This window comes from Mobula hypostoma, unplaced genomic scaffold (genome assembly GCF_963921235.1).
Source record: "Mobula hypostoma unplaced genomic scaffold, sMobHyp1.1 scaffold_142, whole genome shotgun sequence".
Taxonomy (NCBI): Eukaryota; Metazoa; Chordata; class Chondrichthyes; order Myliobatiformes; family Myliobatidae; genus Mobula; species Mobula hypostoma.
In genome coordinates this window covers 154044-177582 of record NW_026948256.1, presented here as the reverse complement: position 1 = coordinate 177582, position 23539 = coordinate 154044, and the positions used below count along the sequence as shown (strand labels likewise).

Genomic DNA, 23539 nt, shown 5'->3' with positions numbered 1-23539 from the left:
GTCAGACCCACACACACCGGGAGCACCGTGCACAGTTCCCGTCTCCGTATCCCCCCTGGGTCAGACCCACACACACACAGGGAGCACCATGCACAGTTCCCGTCTCCGTATCCCCCCTGGAGTACAGTACACAGTTCCCGTCTTTGTATCCCCATGGGTCAGACCGAAACACACGGGGAGCACCGCGCACAGTTCCCATCTCCGTGACCCTCCTATGGGTCAGACCCACACACACCGGGAGCACCGTGCACAGTTCCCGTCTCCGTATCCCCCCCCGGGTCAGACCCACACACACCGGGAGCACCGTGCACAGTTCCCGTCTCCGTATCCCCCCTTGGTCAGACCCACACACACCGGGAGCACCGTGCACAGTTCCCGTCTCCGTATCCCCCCCGGGTCAGACCCACACACACAGGGAGCACCGTGCACAGTTCCCGTCTCCGTATCCCCATGGGTCAGACCCACACACACCGGGAGCACCGTGCACAGTTCCCGTCTCCGTATCCCCCCCGGGTCAGACCCACACACACAGGGAGCACCGTGCACAGTTCCCGTCTCCGTATCCCCCCTCGGTCAGACCAACACACAGAGAGAACCGTGCACAGTTCCCGTCTCCGTTTCCGCCCACCCGGGTCAGACGCACACACACCGGGAGGACCATGTACAGCTCCCGTCTCCGTATCCCCCCCCGGGACAGACCCACACCCACCGGGAGCACCGTGCACAGTTCCCGTCTACTTATCCCCCAAGGGTCAGACCCACACACACCGGGAGTACCATGCACAGTTCCTGTCTCCGTATCCCCCCTGGGTCAGACCCACACACACCGGGAGTACAGTACACAGTTCCCATCTCTGTATTCCCATGGGTCAGACCGACACACACCGGGAGCACCGTGCACAGTTCCAGTCTCCGTATCCCCCCTGGCTCAGACCCACACACACAGGGAGCACCGTGCACAGTTCCCCTCTCCGTATCCCCCCCGGGTCAGACCCACACACACCGGGAGCACCGTGCACAGTTCCCGTCTCCGTATACCCCCCGGGTCAGACCCACACACACTCGGAGTACCATGCACAGTTCCCGGCTCCGTATCCCCCGTGGGTCAGACCCACACACACCGGGAATACTGTACACAGTTCCCGTCTCTGTATCCCCCTGGGTCAGACCCACACACACCGGGAGCACCGTGCACAGTTTTCGTCTCCTTATCCCCCCTTGGTCAGACCCACACACACCGGGAGCACCGTGCACAGTTCCCGTCTCCGTATCCCCCGTTGGTCAGACCCACACACACAGGGAGCATCGTGCACAGTTCCCCTCTCCGTATCCCCCCTGGGTCAGACCCACACACACCGGGAGCACCGTGCACAGTTCCCGTCTCCGTATCCCCCTATGGGTCAGACCCACACACACCGGGAGCACCGTGCACAGTTCCCGTCTCCGTATCTCCCCTTGGGTCAGACCCACACACACCGGGAGCACCATGCACAGTTCCCGTCTCCGTATCCCCCCCACCGGGTCAGACCCACACACACCGGGAGCACCGTGCACAGTTCCCGTCACTGTATCTCCTCCTTGGTCCGACCCACACACACAGGGAGCACCGTGCACAGTTCCCCTCTCCGTATTCCCCCTGGGTCAGAGCCACAAACACCGAGAGCACCGTGCACAGTTCCCGTCTCCGTATCCCCCCCGGGTCAGTCCCACACCCACCGGGAGCACCGTGCACAGTTCCCCTCTCCGTATCCCCCTGGGTCAGACCCACACACACTCGGAGTACCGTGCACTGTTCCCGTCTCCGTATCCCCCGTGGGTCAGACCCACACACACCGGGAATACTGTGCACAGTTCCCGTCTCTGTATCCCCATGGGTCAGACCGACATACACGGGGAGCACTGCGCACTGTTCCTGTGTCCGTATCCTCTGCTGGGTCAGACCCACACACACAGGGAGCACCATGTACAGTTCCTGTCTCAGTATCCCCCCTGGGTCAGACCCACACACACCGGGAGTAGCGTGCAGAGTTCCCGTCTCCCTGTCCTCCTCGGGTCAGACCCACACACAGGGAACTCCGTGCAGAATTCCTGTCTCCATATCCCCCCTGGGTCAGACCCACACACACCGGGAGTAGCGTGCAGAGTTCCCGTCTCCCTGTCCTCCTCGGGTCAGACCCACACACAGGGAACTCCGTGCAGAATTCCCGTCTCCGTATCCCCCTGGGTCAGACCCACACACACCGGGTGCACCGTGCACAGTTCCTGTCTCAGTATCCCCCCTGGGTCAGACCCACATACACCGGGAGCACCGTGCACTGTTCCCGTCTCCGTATCCCCCCCTTCGGGTCAGACCCACACACACCAGGAGTACCGTGCACAGTTCCCGTCTCTGTAAACCCCCCCTGGGTGAGACCCACACACACCGGGAGCATCGTGCACAGTTCCCGTCTCCTTATCCCCCCTGGGTCAGACCCACACACACCGGGAGCACCGTGCACAGTTCCCGTCTCCGTATCCCCACTGGGTCAGACCCACACACACCGGGAGCACCGTGCACAGTTCCCGTCTCCGTATCCCCCCCGGGTCAGACCCACACACACCGGGAGCACCGTGCACAGTTCCCGTCTCCGTATCCCCCCTGGGTCAGACCCACACACACCGGGAGCACCGTGCACAGTTCCCGTCTCCGTATCCCCCCCGGGTCAGACCCACACACACCGGGAGCACCGTGCACAGTTCCCGTCTCCGTATCCCCCCTGGCTCAGACCCACACACACCGGGAGCACCGTGCACAGTTCCCGTCTCCGTATCCCACCCACCGGGTCAGACCCACACACACCAGGAGTACCGTGCACAGTTCCCATCTCTGTAAACCCCCCTGGGTGAGACCCACACACACCGGGAGCTCCGTGCACAGTTCCCATCTCCGTATCCCTCCGGGTCAGACCGACACCCACCGGGAGCACCGTGCACAGTTCCCGTCTCCGTATCCCCCCTTGGTCAGACCCACACACACAGGGAGCACCGTGCACAGTTCCCGTCTCCGTATCCCCCCTGGGTCAGACCCACACACACCGGGAGCACCGTGCACAGTTCACGTCTCTGTGTTCCCCCCTGGGTCAGACCCACACCCACCGGGAGCACCGTGCACAGTTCCCGTCTCCGTATCCCCCCTGGGTCAGACCCACACACACCGGGAGCACCGTGCACAGTTCCCGTCTCCGTATCCCCCCCACCGGGTCAGACCCACACACACCGGGAGCACCGTGCACAGTTCCCGTCACTGTATCTCCTCCTTGGTCAGACCCACACACACAGGGAGCACCGTGCACAGTTCCCCTCTCCGTATTCCCCCTGGGTCAGAGCCACACACACCGGGAGCACCGTGCACAGTTCCCGTCTCCGTATCCCCCCCGGGTCAGACCCACACCCACCGGGAGCACCGTGCACAGTTCCCGTCTCCGTATCCCCCTGGGTCAGACCCACACACACTCGGAGTACCGTGCACAGTTCCCGTCTCCGTATCCCCCGTGGGTCAGACCCACACACACCGGGAGCACCGTGCACAGTTCCCGTCTCCGTATGCCCCCCACCGGGTCAGACCCACACACACCCGGAGTACCGTGCACAGTTCCCGTCTCTGTATCCCCCCGGGTGAGACCCACACACACAGAGAGCACCGTGCACAGTTCCCGTCTCCTTATCCCCCCTTGGTCAGAACCACACACAGGGAGCATCGTGCACAGTTCCCCTCTCCGTATCCCCCCTGGGTCAGACCCACACACACAGGGAGCACCGTGCACAGTTCCCGTCTCCGTATCCCCCCTGGCTCAGACCCACACACACCGGGAGCACCGAGCACAGTTCCCGTTTCCGTATCCCCCCCACCGGGTCAGACCCACACACACCAGGAGTACCGTGCACAGTTCCCCTCTCTGTATTCCCCCTGGGTCAGAGCCACAAACACCGAGAGCACCGTGCACAGTTCCCGTCTCCGTATCCCCCCCGGGTCAGACCCACACCCACCGGGAGCACCGTGCACAGTTCCCCTCTCCGTATCCCCCTGGGTCAGACCCACACACACCGGGAGCACCGTGCACAGTTCCCGTCTCCGTATCCCCCCCACCGGGTCAGACCCACACACACCGGGAGCACCGTGCACAGTTCCCGTCACTGTATCTCCTCCTTGGTCAGACCCACACACACAGGGAGCACCGTGCACAGTTCCCCTCTCTGTGTTCCCCCTGGGTCAGAGCCACAAACACCGAGAGCACCGTGCACAGTTCCCGTCTCCGTATCCCCCCCGGGTCAGTCCCACACCCACCGGGAGCACCGTGCACAGTTCCCCTCTCCGTATCCCCCTGGGTCAGACCCACACACACTCGGAGTACCGTGCACTGTTCCCGTCTCCGTATCCCCCGTGGGTCAGACCCACACACACCGGGAATACTGTGCACAGTTCCCGTCTCTGTATCCCCATGGGTCAGACCGACATACACGGGGAGCACTGCGCACTGTTCCCGTGTCCGTATCCCCCGCTGGGTCAGACCCACGCACACAGGGAGCACCATGTACAGTTCCTGTCTCAGTATCCCCCCTGGGTCAGACCCACACACACCGGGAGTAGCGTGCAGAGTTCCCGTCTCCCTGTCCTCCTCGGGTCAGACCCACACACAGGGAACTCCGTGCAGAATTCCCGTCTCCGTATCCCCCTGGGTCAGACCCACACACACCGGGAGCACCGTGCACAGTTCCCGTCTCCGTATCCCCCCTGGGTCAGACCCACACACACCGGGAGCACCGTGCACAGTTCCCGTCTCCGTATCCCCCCCACCGGGTCAGACCCACACACACTGGGAGCACCGTGCACAGTTCCCGTCACTGTATCTCCTCCTTGGTCAGACCCACACACACAGGGAGCACCGTGCACAGTTCCCCTCTCCGTATTCCCCCTGGGTCAGAGCCACAAACACCGAGAGCACCGTGCACAGTTCCCGTCTCCGTATCCCCCCTGGGTCAGACCCACACCCACCGGGAGCACCGTGCACAGTTCCCCTCTCCGTATCCCCCTGGGTCAGACCCACACACACTCGGAGTACCGTGCACTGTTCCCGTCTCCGTATCCCCCGTGGGTCAGACCCACACACACCGGGAATACTGTGCACAGTTCCTGTCTCAGTATCCCTCCGGGTCAGACCGACACACACCGGGAGCACCGTGCACAGTTCCCGTCTCCGTATCCCCCCTGGGTCAGACCCACACACACAGGGAGCACCGTGCACAGTTCCCGTCTCCGTATCCCCCCTGGCTCAGACCCACACACACCGGGAGCACCGAGCACAGTTCCCGTCTCCGTATCCCCCCCGGGTCAGACCCACACACACCGGGAGCACCGTGCACAGTTCACGTCTCTGTGTTCCCCCCGGGTACCCACACCCACCGGGAGCACCGTGCACAGTTCCCGTCTCCGTATCCCCCCTGGGTCAGACCCACACACACCGGGAGCACCGTGCACAGTTCCCGTCACTGTATCTCCTCCTTGGTCAGACCCACACACACAGGGAGCACCGTGCACAGTTCCCCTCTCCGTATTCCCCCTGGGTCAGAGCCACAAACACCGAGAGCACCGTGCACAGTTCCCGTCTCCGTATCCCCCCCGGGTCAGTCCCACACCCACCGGGAGCACCGTGCACAGTTCCCCTCTCCGTATCCCCCTGGGTCAGACCCACACACACTCGGAGTACCGTGCACTGTTCCCGTCTCCGTATCCCCCGTGGGTCAGACCCACACACACCGGGAATACTGTGCACAGTTCCCGTCTCTGTATCCCCATGGGTCAGACTGACATACACGGGGAGCACTGCGCACTGTTCCCGTCTCCGTATCCCCCCTTGGTCAGACCCACACACACAGGGAGCACCGTGCACAGTTCCTGTCTCAGTATCCCCCCTGGGTCAGACCCACACCCACCGGGAGCACCGTGCACAGTTCCCGTCTCCGTATCCCCCCCCGGGTCAGACCCACACACACTGGGAGCACCGTGCACAGTTCCCCTCTCCGTATCCCCCTGGGTCAGAGCCACAAACACCGAGAGCACCGTGCACAGTTCCCGTCTCCGTATCCGCCCACCCGGGTCAGACCCACATATACCGGGAGCACCGTGTGCAGTTCCCGTCTCCGTATCCCCCCTGGGTCAGACCCACACCCACCGGGAGCACCGTGCACAGTTCCCGTCACTGTATCTCCCCCTGGGTCAGACCCACACACACTCGGAGTACCGTGCACAGTTCCCGTCTCCGTATCCCCCGTCGGTCAGACCCACACACACCGGGAATACTGTGCACAGTTCCCGTCTCTGTATCCCCATGGGTCAGACCGACACACACGGGGAGCACTGCGCACTGTTCCCGTGTCCGTATCCTCCGCTGGGTCAGACCCACACACACAGGGAGCACCATGCACATTTCCCGTCTCCGTATCCCCCCCCCCCCCCCCCGGGTCAGACCCACACACACCGGGTGCACCATGCACAGTTCCTGTCTCAGTATCCCCCCGGGTCAGACCCACATACACCGGGAGCACCGTGCACAGTTCCTGTCTCAGTATCCCCCCGGGTCAGACCCACACACACCGGGAATACTGTGCACAGTTCCCGTCTCTGTATCCCCATGGGTCAGACCGACATACACGGGGAGCACTGCGCACAGTTCCCGTCTCCGTATCCCCCGCTGGGTCAGACCCACACACACAGGGAGCACCGTGCACAGTTCCTGTCTCAGTATCCCCCCTGGGTCAGACCCACATACACCGGGAGTAGCGTGCAGAGTTCCCGTCTCCCTGTCCTCCTCGGGTCAGACCCACACACAGGGAACTCCGTGCAGAATTCCCGTCTCCGTATCCCCCTGGGTCAGACCCACACACACCGGGAGCACCGTGCACAGTTCCCGTCTCCGTATCCCCCCTGGGTCAGACCCACACACACCGGGAGCACCGTGCACAGTTCCCGTCTCCGTATCCCCCCCGGGTCAGACCCACACACACCGGGAGCACCGTGCACAGTTCCCGTCTCCGTATCCCCGCTGGCTCAGACCCACACACACCGGGAGCACCGTGCACAGTTCCCGTCTCCGTATCCCCCCCACCGGGTCAGACCCACACACACCAGGAGTACCGTGCACAGTTCCCGTCTCTGTAAACCCCCCTGGGTGAGACCCACACACACCGGGAGCACCGTGCACAGTTCCCGTCTCCGTATCCCCCCCACCGGGTCAGACCCACACACACCAGGAGCACCGTGCACAGTTCCCGTCTCTGTAAACCCCCCTGGGTGAGACCCACACACACCGGGAGCACCGTGCACAGTTCCCGTCTCCGTATCCCCTCTGGCTCAGACCCACACACACTGGGAGCACCGAGCACAGTTCACGTCTCTGTATCCCCCTGGGTCAGACCGACACCCACCGGGAGCACCGTGCACAGTTCCCGTCTCCGTATCCCCCCTTGGTCAGACCCACACACACCGGGAGCACCGTGCACAGTTCACGTCTCTGTGTTCCCCCCGGGTACCCACACCCACCGGGAGCACCGTGCACAGTTCCCGTCACTGTATTCCCCCTGGGTCAGACCCACACACACCGGGAGCACCGTGCACAGTTCCCGTCTCTGTATCCCCCCCACCGGGTCAGACCCACACACACCGGGAGCACCGTGCACAGTTCCCGTCACTGTATCTCCTCCTTGGTCAGACCCACACACACAGGGAGCACCGTGCACAGTTCCCGTCTCCGTATCCCCCCTGGGTCAGACCCACACACACCGGGAGCACCGTGCACAGTTCCCGTCTCCGTATCCCCCCCGGGTCAGACCCACACACACCGGGAGCACCGTGCACAGTTCCCCTCTCCGTATCCCCCTGGGTCAGACCCACACACACCGGGAGTACCGTGCACAGTTCCCGTCTCCGTATCCCCCGTGGGTCAGACCCACACACACCGGGAGCACCGTGCACAGTTCCCGTCTCCGTATCCCCCCCACCGGGTCAGACCCACACACACCGGGAGCACCGTGCACAGTTCCCGTCTCTGTATCCCCCCGGGTCAGACCCACACACACCGGGAGCACCGTGCACAGTTCCCGTCTCCGTATCCCCCCTTGGTCAGACCCACACACATGGGAGCACCGTGCACAGTTCCCGTCTCCGTATCCCCCCTGGGTCAGACCCACACACACCGGGAGCACCGTGCACAGTTCCCGTCTCCGTATCCCCTCCACCGGGTCAGACCCACACACACCGGGAGCACCGTGCACAGTTCCCGTCACTGTATCTCCTCCTTGGTCAGACCCACACACACAGGGAGCACCGTGCACAGTTCCCCTCTCCGTATTCCCCCTGGGTCAGAGCCACAAACACCGAGAGCACCGTGCACAGTTCCCGTCTCCGTATCCCCCCCGGGTCAGTCCCACACCCACCGGGAGCACCGTGCACAGTTCCCCTCTCCGTATCCCCCTGGGTCAGACCCACACACACTCGGAGTACCGTGCACTGTTCCCGTCTCCGTATCCTCCGTGGGTCAGACCCACACACACCGGGAGTACCGTGCACAGTTCCCGTCTCCGTATGCCCCCCACCGGGTCAGACCCACACACACCAGGAGTACCGTGCACAGTTCCCGTCTCTGTAAACCCCCCGGGTGAGACCCACACACACAGAGAGCACCGTGCACAGTTCCCGTCTCCTTATCCCCCCTTGGTCAGAACCACACACAGGGAGCATCGTGCACAGTTCCCCTCTCCGTATCCCCCCTGGGTCAGACCCACACACACAGGGAGCACCGTGCACAGTTCCCGTCTCCGTATCCCCCCTGGCTCAGACCCACACACACCGGGAGCACCGAGCACAGTTCCCGTCTCCGTATCCCCCCTGGGTCAGACCCACACACACCGGGAGCACCGTGCACAGTTCCCGTCTCCGTATCCCCCCTGGGTCAGACCCACACACACCGGGAGCACCGTGCACAGTTCCCGTCTCCGTATCCCCCCCCCGGGTCAGACCCACACACACCGGGAGCACCGTGCACAGTTCCCGTCACTGTATCTCCTCCTTGGTCAGACCCACACACACAGGGAGCACCGTGCACAGTTCCCCTCTCCGTATTCCCCCTGGGTCAGAGCCACAAACACCGAGAGCACCGTGCACAGTTCCCGTCTCCGTATCCCCCCCGGGTCAGTCCCACACCCACCGGGAGCACCGTGCACAGTTCCCCTCTCCGTATCCCCCTGGGTCAGACCCACACACACTCGGAGTACCGTGCACTGTTCCCGTCTCCGTATCCTCCGTGGGTCAGACCCACACACACCGGGAGTACCGTGCACAGTTCCCGTCTCCGTATGCCCCCCACCGGGTCAGACCCACACACACCAGGAGTACCGTGCACAGTTCCCGTCTCTGTAAACCCCCCGGGTGAGACCCACACACACAGAGAGCACCGTGCACAGTTCCCCTCTCCGTATCCCCCCTGGGTCAGACCCACACACACAGGGAGCACCGTGCACAGTTCCCGTCTCCGTATCCCCCCTGGCTCAGACCCACACACACCGGGAGCACCGAGCACAGTTCCCGTTTCCGTATCCCCCCCACCGGGTCAGACCCACACACACCAGGAGTACCGTGCACAGTTCCCGTCTCTGTAAACCCCCCTGGGTGAGACCCACACACACCGGGAGCTCTGTGCACAGTTTCCGTCTCCTTATGCCCACTTCGTCAGACCCACACAGTGGGAGCACTGTGCACAGTTCCCCTCTCTGTATCCCCTCTGGCTCAGACCCACGCACACAGGGCGCACCGTGCACAGTTCCCATCTCCGTATCCCTCCGGGTCAGACCGACACCCACCGGGAGCACCGTGCACAGTTCCCGTCTCCGTATCCCCCCTTGGTCAGACCCACACACACAGGGAGCACCGTGCACAGTTCCCCTCTCTGTATCCCCTCTGGCTCAGACCCACACACACCGGGAGCACCGTGCACAGTTCCCCTCTCTGTATCCCCTCTGGCTCAGACCCACACACACAGGGAGCACCGTGCACAGTTCCCGTCACTGTATCTCCTCCTTGGTCAGACCCACACACACAGGGAGCACCGTGCACAGTTCCCCTCTCTGTATTCCCCCTGGGTCAGAGCCACAAACACCGAGAGCACCGTGCACAGTTCCCGTCTCCGTATCCCCCCCGGGTCAGTCCCACACCCACCGGGAGCACCGTGCACAGTTCCCCTCTCCGTATCCCCCTGGGTCAGACCCACACACACCGGGAGCACCATGCACAGTTCCCGTCTCCGTATCCCCCCCACCGGGTCAGACCCACACACACCGGGAGCACCGTGCACAGTTCCCCTCTCCGTATCCCCCTGGGTCAGACCCACACACACTCGGAGTACCGTGCACTGTTCCCGTCTCCGTATCCCCCGTGGGTCAGACCCACACACACCGGGAATACTGTGCACAGTTCCCGTCTCTGTATCCCCATGGGTCAGACCGACATACACGGGGAGCACTGCGCACTGTTCCCGTGTCCGTATCCCCCGCTGGGTCAGACCCACGCACACAGGGAGCACCATGTACAGTTCCTGTCTCAGTATCCCCCCTGGGTCAGACCCACACACACCGGGAGTAGCGTGCAGAGTTCCCGTCTCCCTGTCCTCCTCGGGTCAGACCCACACACAGGGAACTCCGTGCAGAATTCCCGTCTCCGTATCCCCCTGGGTCAGACCCACACCCACCGGGAGCACCGTGCACAGTTCCCGTCTCCGTATCCCCCCTGGGTCAGACCCACACACACCGGGAGCACCGTGCACAGTTCCCGTCTCCGTATCCCCCCCACCGGGTCAGACCCACACACACCGGGAGCACCGTGCACAGTTCCCGTCACTGTATCTCCTCCTTGGTCAGACCCACACACACAGGGAGCACCGTGCACAGTTCCCCTCTCCGTATTCCCCCTGGGTCAGAGCCACAAACACCGAGAGCACCGTGCACAGTTCCCGTCTCCGTATCCCCCCTGGGTCAGTCCCACACCGACCGGGAGCACCGTGCACAGTTCCCCTCTCCGTATCCCCCTGGGTCAGACCCACACACACTCGGAGTACCGTGCACTGTTCCCGTCTCCGTATCCTCCGTGGGTCAGACCCACACATACCGGGAATACTGTGCACAGTTCCTGTCTCAGTATCCCTCCGGGTCAGACCGACACCCACCGGGAGCACCGTGCACAGTTCCCGTCTCCGTATCCCCCCTTGGTCAGACCCACACACACAGGGAGCACCGTGCGCAGTTCCCCTCTCTGTATCCCCCCTGGCTCAGACCCACACACACCGGGAGCACCGAGCACAGTTCCCGTCTCCGTATCCCCCCCGGGTCAGACCCACACACACCGGGAGCACCGTGCACAGTTCATGTCTCTGTGTTCCCCCCTGGGTCAGACCCACACCCACCGGGAGCACCGTGCACAGTTCCCGTCTCCGTATCCCCCCTGGGTCAGACCCACACACACCGGGAGCACCGTGCACAGTTCCCGTCACTGTATCTCCTCCTTGGTCAGACCCACACACACAGGGAGCACCGTGCACAGTTCCCCTCTCCGTATTCCCCCTGGGTCAGAGCCACAAACACCGAGAGCACCGTGCACAGTTCCCGTCTCCGTATCCCCCCCGGGTCAGTCCCACACCCACCGGGAGCACCGTGCACAGTTCCCCTCTCCGTATCCCCCTGGGTCAGACCCACACACACTCGGAGTACCGTGCACTGTTCCCGTCTCCGTATCCCCCGTGGGTCAGACCCACACACACCGGGAATACTGTGCACAGTTCCCGTCTCTGTATCCCCATGGGTCAGACCGACATACACGGGGAGCACTGCGCACTGTTCCCGTGTCCGTATCCCCCGCTGGGTCAGACCCACGCACACAGGGAGCACCATGTACAGTTCCTGTCTCAGTATCCCCCCTGGGTCAGACCCACACACACCGGGAGTAGCGTGCAGAGTTCCCGTCTCCCTGTCCTCCTCGGGTCAGACCCACACACAGGGAACTCCGTGCAGAATTCCCGTCTCCGTATCCCCCTGGGTCAGACCCACACACACCGGGAGCACCGTGCACAGTTCCTGTGTACGTATTCCCCCCGGGTCAGACCCACACCCACCGGGAGCACCGTGCACAGTTCCCGTCTCCGTATCCCCCCCCGGGTCAGACCCACACACACTGGGAGCACCGTGCACAGTTCCCCTCTCCGTATTCCCCCTGGGTCAGAGCCACAAACACCGAGAGCACCGTGCACAGTTCCCGTCTCCGTATCCGCCCACCCGGGTCAGACCCACATATACCGGGAGCACCGTGTACAGTTCCCGTCTCCGTATCCCCCCTGGGTCAGACCCACACCCACCGGGAGCACCGTGCACAGTTCCCGTCACTGTATCTCCCCCTGGGTCAGACCCACACACACTCGGAGTACCGTGCACAGTTCCCGTCTCCGTATCCCCCGTCGGTCAGACCCACACACACCGGGAATACTGTGCACAGTTCCCGTCTCTGTATCCCCATGGGTCAGACCGACACACACGGGGAGCACTGCGCACTGTTCCCGTGTCCGTATCCTCCGCTGGGTCAGACCCACACACACAGGGAGCACCATGCACATTTCCCGTCTCAGTATCCCCCCCGCGGTCAGACCCACACACACCGGGAGCACCGTGCACAGTTCCTGTCTCAGTATCCCCCCGGGTCAGACCCACATACACCGGGAGCACCGTGCACAGTTCCCGTCTCCGTATCCCCCCCACCGGGTCAGACCCACACACACCTGGAGTACCGTGCACAGTTCCCGTCTCTGTAAACCCCCCCTGGGTGAGACCCACACACACCGGGAGCATCGTGCACAGTTCCCGTCTCCTTATCCCCCCTGGGTCAGACCCACACACACCGGGTGCACCGTGCACAGTTCCTGTCTCAGTATCCCCCCTGGGTCAGACCCACATACACCGGGAGTAGCGTGCAGAGTTCCCGTCTCCCTGTCCTCCTCGGGTCAGACCCACACACAGGGAACTCCGTGCAGAATTCCCGTCTCCGTATCCCCCTGGGTCAGACCCACACACACCGGGAGCACCGTGCACAGTTCCCGTCTCCGTATCCCCCCTGGGTCAGACCCACACACACCGGGAGCACCGTGCACAGTTCCCGTCTCCGTATCCCCCCCACCGGGTCAGACCCACACACACCGGGAGCACCGTGCACAGTTCCCGTCTCCGTATCTCCCCCTGGGTCAGACCCACACACACAGGGAGCACCGTGCACAGTTCCCGTCTCCGTATCCCCCCTGGGTCAGACCCACACACACCGGGAGCACCGTGCACAGTTCCCGTCTCCGTATCCCCCCTGGGTCAGACCCACACACACCGGGAGCACCGTGCACAGTTCCCGTCTCCGTATCCCCCTGGGTCAGACCCACACACACCGGGAGCACCGTGCACAGTTCCCGTCTCCGTATCCCCCGTGGGTCAGACCCACACACACCGGGAGCACCGTGCACAGTTCCCATCTCCGTATCCCTCCGGGTCAGACCGACACCCACCGGGAGCACCGTGCACAGTTCCCGTCTCCGTATCCCCCCTTGGTCAGACCCACACACACAGGGAGCACCGTGCACAGTTCCCGTCTCCGTATCCCCCCTGGCTCAGACCCACACACACTGGGAGCACCGTGCACAGTTCCCGTCTCCGTATCCCCCCCGGGTCAGACCCACACACACCGGGAGCACCGTGCACAGTTCACGTCTCTGTGTTCCCCCCTGGGTCAGACCCACACCCACCGGGAGCACCGTGCACAGTTCCCGTCTCCGTATTCCCCCTGGGTCAGACCCACACACACCGGGAGCACCGTGCACAGTTCCCGTCACTGTATCTCCTCCTTGGTCAGACCCACACACACCGGGAGCACCGTGCACAGTTCCCCTCTCCGTATTCCCCCTGGGTCAGAGCCACAAACACCGAGAGCACCGTGCACAGTTCCCGTCTCCGTATCCCCCCCAGGTCAGTCCCACACCCACCGGGAGCACCGTGCACAGTTCCCCTCTCCGTATTCCCCCGGGTCAGACCCACACACACTCGGAGTACCGTGCACTGTTCCCGTCTCCGTATCCCCCGTGGGTCAGACCCACACACACCGGGAATACTGTGCACAGTTCCCGTCTCTGTATCCCCATGGGTCAGACCGACATACACGGGGAGCACTGCGCACTGTTCCCGTGTCCGTATCCCCCGCTGGGTCAGACCCACGCACACAGGGAGCACCATGTACAGTTCCTGTCTCAGTATCCCCCCTGGGTCAGACCCACACACACCGGGAGTAGCGTGCAGAGTTCCCGTCTCCCTGTCCTCCTCGGGTCAGACCCACACACAGGGAACTCCGTGCAGAATTCCCGTCTCCGTATCCCCCTGGGTCAGACCCACACACACCGGGAGCACCGTGCACAGTTCCTGTGTACGTATTCCCCCCGGGTCAGACCCACACCCACCGGGAGCACCGTGCACAGTTCCCGTCTCCGTATCCCCCCCCGGGTCAGACCCACACACACTGGGAGCACCGTGCACAGTTCCCCTCTCCGTATTCCCCCTGGGTCAGAGCCACAAACACCGAGAGCACCGTGCACAGTTCCCGTCTCCGTATCCGCCCACCCGGGTCAGACCCACACACACCGGGAGCACCGTGCACAGTTCCCGTCTCCGTATCCCCCCTGGGTCAGACCCACACCCACCGGGAGCACCGTGCACAGTTCCCGTCACTGTATCTCCCCCTGGGTCAGACCCACACACACTCGGAGTACCGTGCACAGTTCCCGTCTCCGTATCCCCCGTCGGTCAGACCCACACACACCGGGAATACTGTGCACAGTTCCCGTCTCTGTATCCCCATGGGTCAGACCGACACACACGGGGAGCACTGCGCACTGTTCCCGTGTCCGTATCCTCCGCTGGGTCAGACCCACACACACAGGGAGCACCATGCACATTTCCCGTCTCCGTATCCCCCCCCCCCCCCCGGGTCAGACCCACACACACCGGGTGCACCATGCACAGTTCCTGTCTCAGTATCCCCCCGGGTCAGACCCACATACACCGGGAGCACCGTGCACAGTTCCTGTCTCAGTATCCCCCCGGGTCAGACCCACACACACCGGGAATACTGTGCACAGTTCCCGTCTCTGTATCCCCATGGGTCAGACCGACACACACCGGGAGCACCGTGCACAGTTCCCGTCTCCGTATCCCCCCTGGGTCAGACCCACACACACCGGGAGCACCGTGCACAGTTCCCGTCTCAGTATCCCCCCTGGGTCAGACCCACATACACCGGGAGTAGCGTGCAGAGTTCCCGTCTCCCTGTCCTCCTCGGGTCAGACCCACACACAGGGAACTCCGTGCAGAATTCCCGTCTCCGTATCCCCCTGGGTCAGACCCACACACACCGGGAGCACCGTGCACAGTTCCCGTCTCCGTATCCCCCCTGGGTCAGACCCACACACACCGGGAGCACCGTGCACAGTTCCCGTCTCTGTATTCCCCCCGGGTCAGACCCACACCCACCGGGAGCACCGTGCACATTTCCCGTCTCCGTATCCCCCCCGGGTTGGACCCACACACACCGGGAGCACCGTGCACAGTTCCCGTCTCCGTATCCCCCCCGGGTCAGACCCACACACACCTGGAGCACCGTGCACAGTTCCCGTGTCCGTATCCCCCCTGGGTCAGACCCACACACACCGGGAGCACCGTGCACAGTTCCCGTCTCCGTATCCCCTCCCCCCCCCGGGTCAGACCCACACACACCGGGAGCATCGTGCACAGTTCCCCTCTCCGTATCCCCCCGGGTCAGACTCACACACTCCGTGAGCACCGTGCACAGTTCCCGTCTCTGTATCCCCCCCGGGTCAGACGCACACACACCGGGAGCACCGTGTACAGTTCCCCTCTCCATATCCCCCCTCGGTCAGACCCACACACACCGGGAGCACCGTGCACAGTTCCTGACTCCGTATCTCCCGTGGGTCAGACCCACACACACTGGGAACACCGTGCACAGTTCCCGTCTCTGTAAATCCCCCTGGGTCAGACCCACTCACACCGGGAGCACCGTGTACACTTCCCGTCTCCGTAAATCCCCCTGGGTCAGACGCACACACACCGGGAGCACCGTGTACAGTTCCCGTCTCTGTAAATCCCCCTGGGTCAGACCCACACACACCGGGAGCACCGTGTACAGTTCCCGTCTCTGTAAATCCCCCTGGGTCAGACGCACACACACCGGGAGCACCGTGTACAGTTCCCGTCTCTGTAAAACCCCCTGGGTGAGACGCACACACACCGGGAGCACCGTACACAATTCCCGGCTACTTATCCCCCACGGGTCAGACCCACACACCCTGGGAGCACCGTGCACAGTTCCTGTCTCTGTATCCCCATGGGGCAGTCCCGACACACACCGGGAGCACCGTGCACAGTTCCCGTCTCCGTATCCCCCCCTGGGTCAGACCCACACACATCAGGAACACCGTGCACAGTTCCCATCTCCGTATCCCCCCCGGGTCAGTCCCACACACACCGGGAGCACCGTGCACAGTTCCCGTCTCTATATCCCCCGGGTCAGACCCACACACACCGGGAGCACCGTGCACAGTTCCCGTCTCCGTATCCCCCCCGGGTCAGACCCACACACATCGGGAGCACCGTGCACAGTTCCCGTCTCCGTATCACCCCCCCCCCCCGGTCAGACCCACACACACTGGGAGCACCGTGCACAGTTCCCGTCTCTGTAAACCCCCCTGGGTGAGACCCACACACACCGGGAGCACCGTGCACAGTTCCCGTCTCCGTATCCCCCCCGGGTCAGACCCACACACTCCGGGAGCACCGCGCACAGTTCCCGTCTCCGTATCCCCCCCGGGTCAGACCCACACACACCAGGAGCACCGTGCACAGTTCCTGATTTCTGATCTCTGTCTTCCTGATTTTCCAGGAGCTGCGTGCTCGGCTGAAATCGAGTCAGGAGTCGTGTGCTGCGCTGCGGAAGCAGATTTCCGACGCCGCGGAGCGATGGCAGCTGACTGAGAGGCAGGCGGGGGAGGCCGAGCGGGAGAGGGATTCTCTCCAGCGCTCTCACCGGGCACTGCAGGAGGAACTGAGGCAGCAGAGGGAGGAGATCGGGAACCTCCGGAGGTATAGGACGATATCCCCACTGCCTCTGTCTCTCTCTGTCCCCCCCCCACTGTCCCCACCGCCCCCCACTGTCCTCACTCTGCCCCTCCCGGTCCACCTCCCTCTCCCTCTTCCCCCTCCCTCTTCCCCTCCCTCTTCCCCTCCCTCTTCCCCCTCCCTCTTCCCCTCCCTCTTCCCCCTCACTCTTCCCCCTCCCTCTTCCCCCCCACTCTTCCCCCTCCCTCTTCCCCCCCTTCCCCCTCCCTCTTCCCCCTTCCCCCTCCCTCTTCCCCCTCCCTCTTACCCCCCTCTTCCCCCTCCCTCTTCCCCCCCTCTTCCCCCTCCCTCTTCCCCCTCCCTCTTCCCCCCTTCCCCCTCCCTCTTCCCCCCTCTTCCCCCCTTCCCCCTCCCTCTTCCCCTTCCCTCTTCCCCACTCCCTCTTCCCCCCTCCCTCTTCCCCCCTCCCTCTTCCCCCCTTTCCCCCTCCCTCTTCCCCCTCCCTCTTCCCCCTCCCTCTTCCCCCTCCCCCTCCCCTCTTCCCCCTCCCTCTTCCCCCCTCTTCCCCCCTTCCCCCTCCCTCTTCCCCCTCCCTCTTCCCCCTCCCTCTTCCCCCCTCCCTCTTCCCCCTCCCTTTCCCCCTCCCTCTTCCCCCTCCCTCTTCCCCCTCCCTCTTCCCCCTCCCTCTTCCCCCTCCCTCTTCCCCCCTCCCTCTTCCCCGTCCCTCTTCCCCCTCCCTCTTTCCCCCCTCCCTCTTACCCCCATTCCCCCTCCCTCTTCCCCCTCCCTCTTCCCCCTCCCTCTTCCCCCTCTCTCTTCCCCCTCCCTCTTCCCCCTCCCTCTTGCCCCCTCCCTCTTACCCCCATTCCCTCTCCCTCTTCCCCCTCCCTCTTGCCCCTCCCTCTTCCCCCTCCCTCTTCCCCCTCCTTCTTTCCCCCCTCCCTCTTTCCCCCCTCCCTCCCCCCTCCCTCTTCCCCCCACTCACACTCTCACTCACTCTCACTCTCACTCTGTCCTCAGGCAGGGTTCCGAGGGGGAGCAGGCTGCCCTCTCGCTGACCAGCCGACTCCACTCCCTCGAGGAGGAGCTGAGGAGGGCGAAGGAGTCGGCGAGGGACGAGCTGACGGTGATCCGTGAGGAGCGAGAAGGTTTCTCCCGGGCCAAGGAGGAGATGGAGGCCAAGGCGGAGAGGGGGTGGGTGGCAGTCTGTTCCCCTCATTCTCACCTTCCCCCTTCCCCTCCCTCTCTCTTTCCCCGGATCCCCTCACCCTCAGCTCCCTCTCCTCCTTCCCTCCTCACCCCAATCCCCACCTCCCCTGCCTTCCTGTTCTCCCAACTCCCCGACCGAGATGAAGGAATTAAAAGTAACATTAGCAAATTCTTAGATGACCCAAAGCTGCGGAGGATGTTATGATAACGCAGGTTGGGTGAGTGGGCAGATGCACGGCAGATGCAGTTTAATGTGGATAATTGTGAGGTTATCCACTTTGGTGGCAAGAACAGGAAGGCAGATTACTGGTGTCAAGTCAGGAAAAGGGGAATCTGTGTGTCCTTGTTCATCAGTCCTTTAACATCTGCCGGACGATGCTGAGGATGTTCTACGAGTCTGTGGTGGCCAGTGCTATCATGTTTGCTGTTGTGTGCTGGGGCAGCAGGCTGAGGGTAGCAGACACCAACAGAAATCGACAAACTCATTCGTAAGGCCAGTGATGTTGTGGGGATGGAACTGGACTCTCTGACGGTGGTGTCTGAAAAGCGGATGCTGTCCAAGTTGCATGCCATCTTGGACAATGTCTCCCATCCACTACATAATGTACTGGGTGGGCACAGGAGTACATTCAGCCAGAGACTCATTCCACCGAGATGCAACACAGAGCGTCATAGGAAGTCATTCCTGCCTGTGGCCATCAAACTTTACAACTCCTCCCTTGGAGGGTCAGACACCCTGAGCCAATAGGCTGGTCCTGGACTTGTTTCCTGGCATAATTTATAATCTACACATTACTATTTAATTATCGTTTTATGTTGCTGTATTTATACTCTACTCCTGGTTGGGGCAACTGTAACGAACATCAATTTCCCTCGTGAGGGTCTCGCCTGTGCTCGGTTCCCTCACCTCGGACGGGTTGGCGGGGCGGGGGGGGGAGGGTGTTCAGTGGGACGTGAGTTGGCGCTGGGAGCGTGGTGTGCGTTAAATGAAGCAGATTAAATGAAGCCTTACCAACACTGACGATCGAAGGCAAGGTCAGGGAGACACTCACCGCCCGGAAACCGTCCCCTCGGCCCGTCTAGTGCGTGCCGAACCATTCGCCTGCCTCCAGGCCCCTCCCGCCCGCATCCAACCTTCCCTTCGGCGTCGACACCGAGCTCGCCTGCGCCGGGAACTCGCCCCACGCACCCCGAGTGAAGAATCGCCGCCAGCCCTGTGTTCCCCTTGAAGTTCTCACCCTCGACCCGTGACCTCTGGCTCGACTGGCAACGCAACCCAAGTGGAAAGGGCCAGTTATTATCAGTACCCCATCATAATTCTGTCCAGCTCGATCAAATCCTCCCCCTACCCAACCCAACCTGGTGCAGGGATTAAAGTCCCAACCTTGTACATCAGTCACCGAAAGCAGGTACAGCAGGCGGTGAAGAAAGCTAATGGTATGTTGGCCTTCATAACAAGGGGAGTTGAGTATAGGAGCAAAGAGGTCCTTCTGCAGTTGTACAGGGCCCTGGTGAGACCACACCTGGAGTATTGTGTGCAGTTTTGGTCTCCAAATTTGAGGAGGGACATTCTTGCTATTGAGGGAGTGCAGCGTAGGTTCACGAGGTTAATTCCCGGGATGGCGGGACTGTCATATGTTGAAAGGTTGGAGCGACTGGGCTTGTGTACACTGAAATTTAAAAGGCTGAGAGGGGATCTGATTGAAACATATAAGATTATTAAGGGATTGGACATGCTGGAGGCAGGAAGCACGTTCCCGCTGATGGGTGAGTCCAGAACCAGAGGCCACAGTTTAAGAATAAGGGGTGGACAATTTAGAATGGAGTTGAGGAAAAACTTTTTCACCCAGAGAATGGTGGATCTGTGGAATGCTCTGCCCCAGAAGGCTGTGGAGGCCAATTCTCTGGATGCTTTCAAAAGAGAGTTAGATGGAGCTCTTAAAGACAGCGGAGTCAAGGGATATGGGGGGGATAAGGCAGGAACGGGATACTGATTGTGGATGATCAGCAATGATCACAGTGAATGGCCAGTGCTGGCTCGAAGGGCCGAATGGCCTACTCCTGCACCGATTGTCTGTTGACCTCTCCCTCGCCACTCGTGTCCTCCCCGACACACTCCTATCCTCAGTGCCCTCTCTTCCCCTCCCCACCCCGTCCCAGTCGACTCACCCCCTTCCCTTCCCCCTCATCCCATCTCCCTCCTGTTTCTCGCCCCGCTCTCATCAGCGGATCCGCGGTTCAGCTCTCTGCAGGGAGAGGGAGAAGGAGAGAATGCGGCGGAGGGGTGGAGGAGAGTGGAAGAGAGATAGAGCACAGAGGGGGTGTGAGGAGGGTGGAGGGAAGGCCGAGAGGGAAGATGACGGCGACGGGGTAAACTCCTCCCGGTCGGAACGAGTAAATTTGCCAGAGGAGGTCGCTCGATCATCTGGGGAGGTGGGCCGAGCAGTGGCGGATGCAATTTAATTCGGATAAGTGCGAGGGATCGGTCTTCAGGAAGGCAGACCGAGGTTGGACTTTTGCAGTGAATGGGAGGGACCCTGGGGAGTGTTGTGGAACAGAGAGACCCAGGGGTTCAGGGACACGGTTCCCTGAAAGTGGAGTCACAGGTAGACAGGGACCCTGGGGAGTGTTGTGGAACAGAGTGATCCAGGGGTACGGGGACACGGTTCCTTGAAAGTGGAGTGACAGGTAGACAGGGACCCTGGGGAGTGTTGTGGAACAGAGTGATCCAGGGGTACAGGGACACGGTTCCCTGAAAGTGGAGTCACAGGTAGACAGGGACCCTGGGGAGTGTTGTGGAACAGAGGGACCCAGGGGTACAGGGACACGGTTCCCTGAAAGTGGGGTCACAGGTAGACAGGGACCCTGGGGAGTGTTGTGGAACAGAGTGACCGAGGGGTACATTATCAACACTCGGACAGGGACAGGGATAGGAGAGGTTTAGAGGGATACGGTGGTCCGTCTGTGGACAGGGACACGAATAGGGAAGGTTTAGAGGGATACGGTGGTCCGTCTGTGGACAGGGACACAGACAGGAGAGGTTTAGAGGGATACGGTGGTCTGTCTGTGGACAGGGACACGGACAGGAGAGGTTTAGAGGGATACGGTGGTCCGTCTGTGGACAGGGACACGGACAGCAGAGGTTTAGAGGGATACGGTGGTCCGTCTGTGGACAGGGACACGGATAGGGAAGGTTTAGAGGGATACGGTGGTCCGTCTGTGGACAGGGACACAGACAGGAGAGGTTTAGAGGGATACGGTGGTCTGTCTGTGGACAGGGACACGGACAGGAGAGGTTTAGAGGGATACGGTGGTCCGTCTGTGGACAGGGACACGGACAGGGAAGGTTTAGAGGGATACGGTGGTCCGTCTGTGGACAGGGACACGGATAGGAGAGGTTTAGAGGGATAGGGTGGTCCGTCTGTGGACAGGGACACGGACAGGGAAGGTTTAGAGGGATACGGTGGTCCGTCTGTGGACAAGGACACGGATAGGAGAGGTTTAGAGGGATAGGGTGGTCCGTCTGTGGACAGGGACACGGACAGGGAAGGTTTAGAGGGATACGGTGGTCCGTCTGTGGACAGGGACACAGACAGGAGAGGTTTAGAGGGATACGGTGGTCCGTCTGTGGACAGGGACACGGACAGGGAAGGTTTAGAGGGATACGGTAGTCCGTCTGTGGACAAGGACACGGATAGGAGAGGTTTAGAGGGATAGGGTGGTCCGTCTGTGGACAGGGACACGGACAGGGAAGGTTTAGAGGGATACGGTGGTCCGTCTGTGGACAGGGACACAGACAGGAGAGGTTTAGAGGGATACGGTGGTCCGTCTGTGGACAGGGACACGGACAGGGAAGGTTTAGAGGGATACGGTGGTCCGTCTGTGGACAGGGACACGGACAGGAGAGGTTTAGAGGGATACGGTGGTCCGTCTGTGGACAGGGACACGGACAGCAGAGGTTTAGAGGGATACGGTGGTCCGTCTGTGGACAGGGACACGGACAGGAGAGGTTTAGAGGGATACGGTGGTCCGTCTGTGGACAGGGACACGGACAGGAGAGGTTTAGAGGGATACGGTGGTCTGTCTGTGGACAGGGACACGGATAGGAGAGGTTTAGAGGGATACGGTGGTCCATCTGTGGACAGGGACAGGGATAGGAGAGGTTTAGAGGGATACGGTGGTCCGTCTGTGGACAGGGACACGGATAGGAGAGGTTTAGAGGGATACGGTGGTCCGTCTGTGGACAGGGACACGGATAGGAGAGGTTTAGAGGGATACGGTGGTCCGTCTGTGGACAGGGACACGGATAGGAGAGGTTTTGAGGGATACGGTGGTCCATCTGTGGACAGGGACAGGGATAGGAGAGGTTTAGAGGGATACGGTGGTCCGTCTGTGGACAGGGACACGGATAGGAGAGGTTTAGAGGGATACGGTGGTCCGTCTGTGGACAGGAACACGGATAGGAGAGGTTCAGAGGGATACGGTGGTCCGTCTGTGGAGAGGGGCACGGATAGGAGAGGTTTAGAGGGATACGGTGGTCCGTCTGTGGACAGGGACACAGACAGGAGAGGTTTAGAGGGATACAGTGGTCCGTCTGTGGACAGGGACACGGATAGGAGAGGTTTAGAGGGATACGGTGGTCCGTCTGTGGACAGGGACAAGGATAGGAGAGGTTTAGAGGGATATGGTGGTCCGTCTGTGGACAGGGACACGGATAGGGAAGGTTTAGAGGGATACGGTGGTCCGTCTGTGGACAGGGACACGGACAGGAGAGGTTTAGAGGGATACGGTGGTCCGTCTGTGGACAGGGACATGGATAGGGAAGGTTTAGAGGGATATGGTGGTCCGTCTGTGGACAGGGACACGGACAGGAGAGGTTTAGAGGGATACGGTGGTCCGTCTGTGGACAGGGACACGGACAGGAGAGGTTTAGAGGGATACGGTGGTCCGTCTGTGGACAGGGACAGGGATAGGAGAGGTTTAGAGGGATACGGTGGTCCGTCTGTGGACAGGGACACGGATAGGAGAGGTTTAGAGGGATACGGTGGTCCGTCTGTGGACAGGGACGCAGACAGGAGAGGTTTAGAGGGATACGGTG

At 62.0% G+C, this 23539-nt stretch overlaps 1 protein-coding gene across 1 annotated transcript in view; it reads left to right on the top strand.

Annotated features, from left to right (window-relative positions):
• The window catches only part of LOC134342228 (rootletin-like), a gene marked incomplete at its 5' end in the record, with an annotated part of 160362 nt that overhangs the window by 68304 nt on the left and 68519 nt on the right, over positions 1 to 23539 (top strand). Inside the window, 2 exons of the mRNA XM_063040194.1 lie at positions 17057 to 17256; positions 18253 to 18426. Of these exons, the coding sequence (XP_062896264.1) occupies positions 17057 to 17256; positions 18253 to 18426 (374 nt within the window). The remainder of the gene's footprint in view (positions 1 to 17056; positions 17257 to 18252; positions 18427 to 23539) is intronic.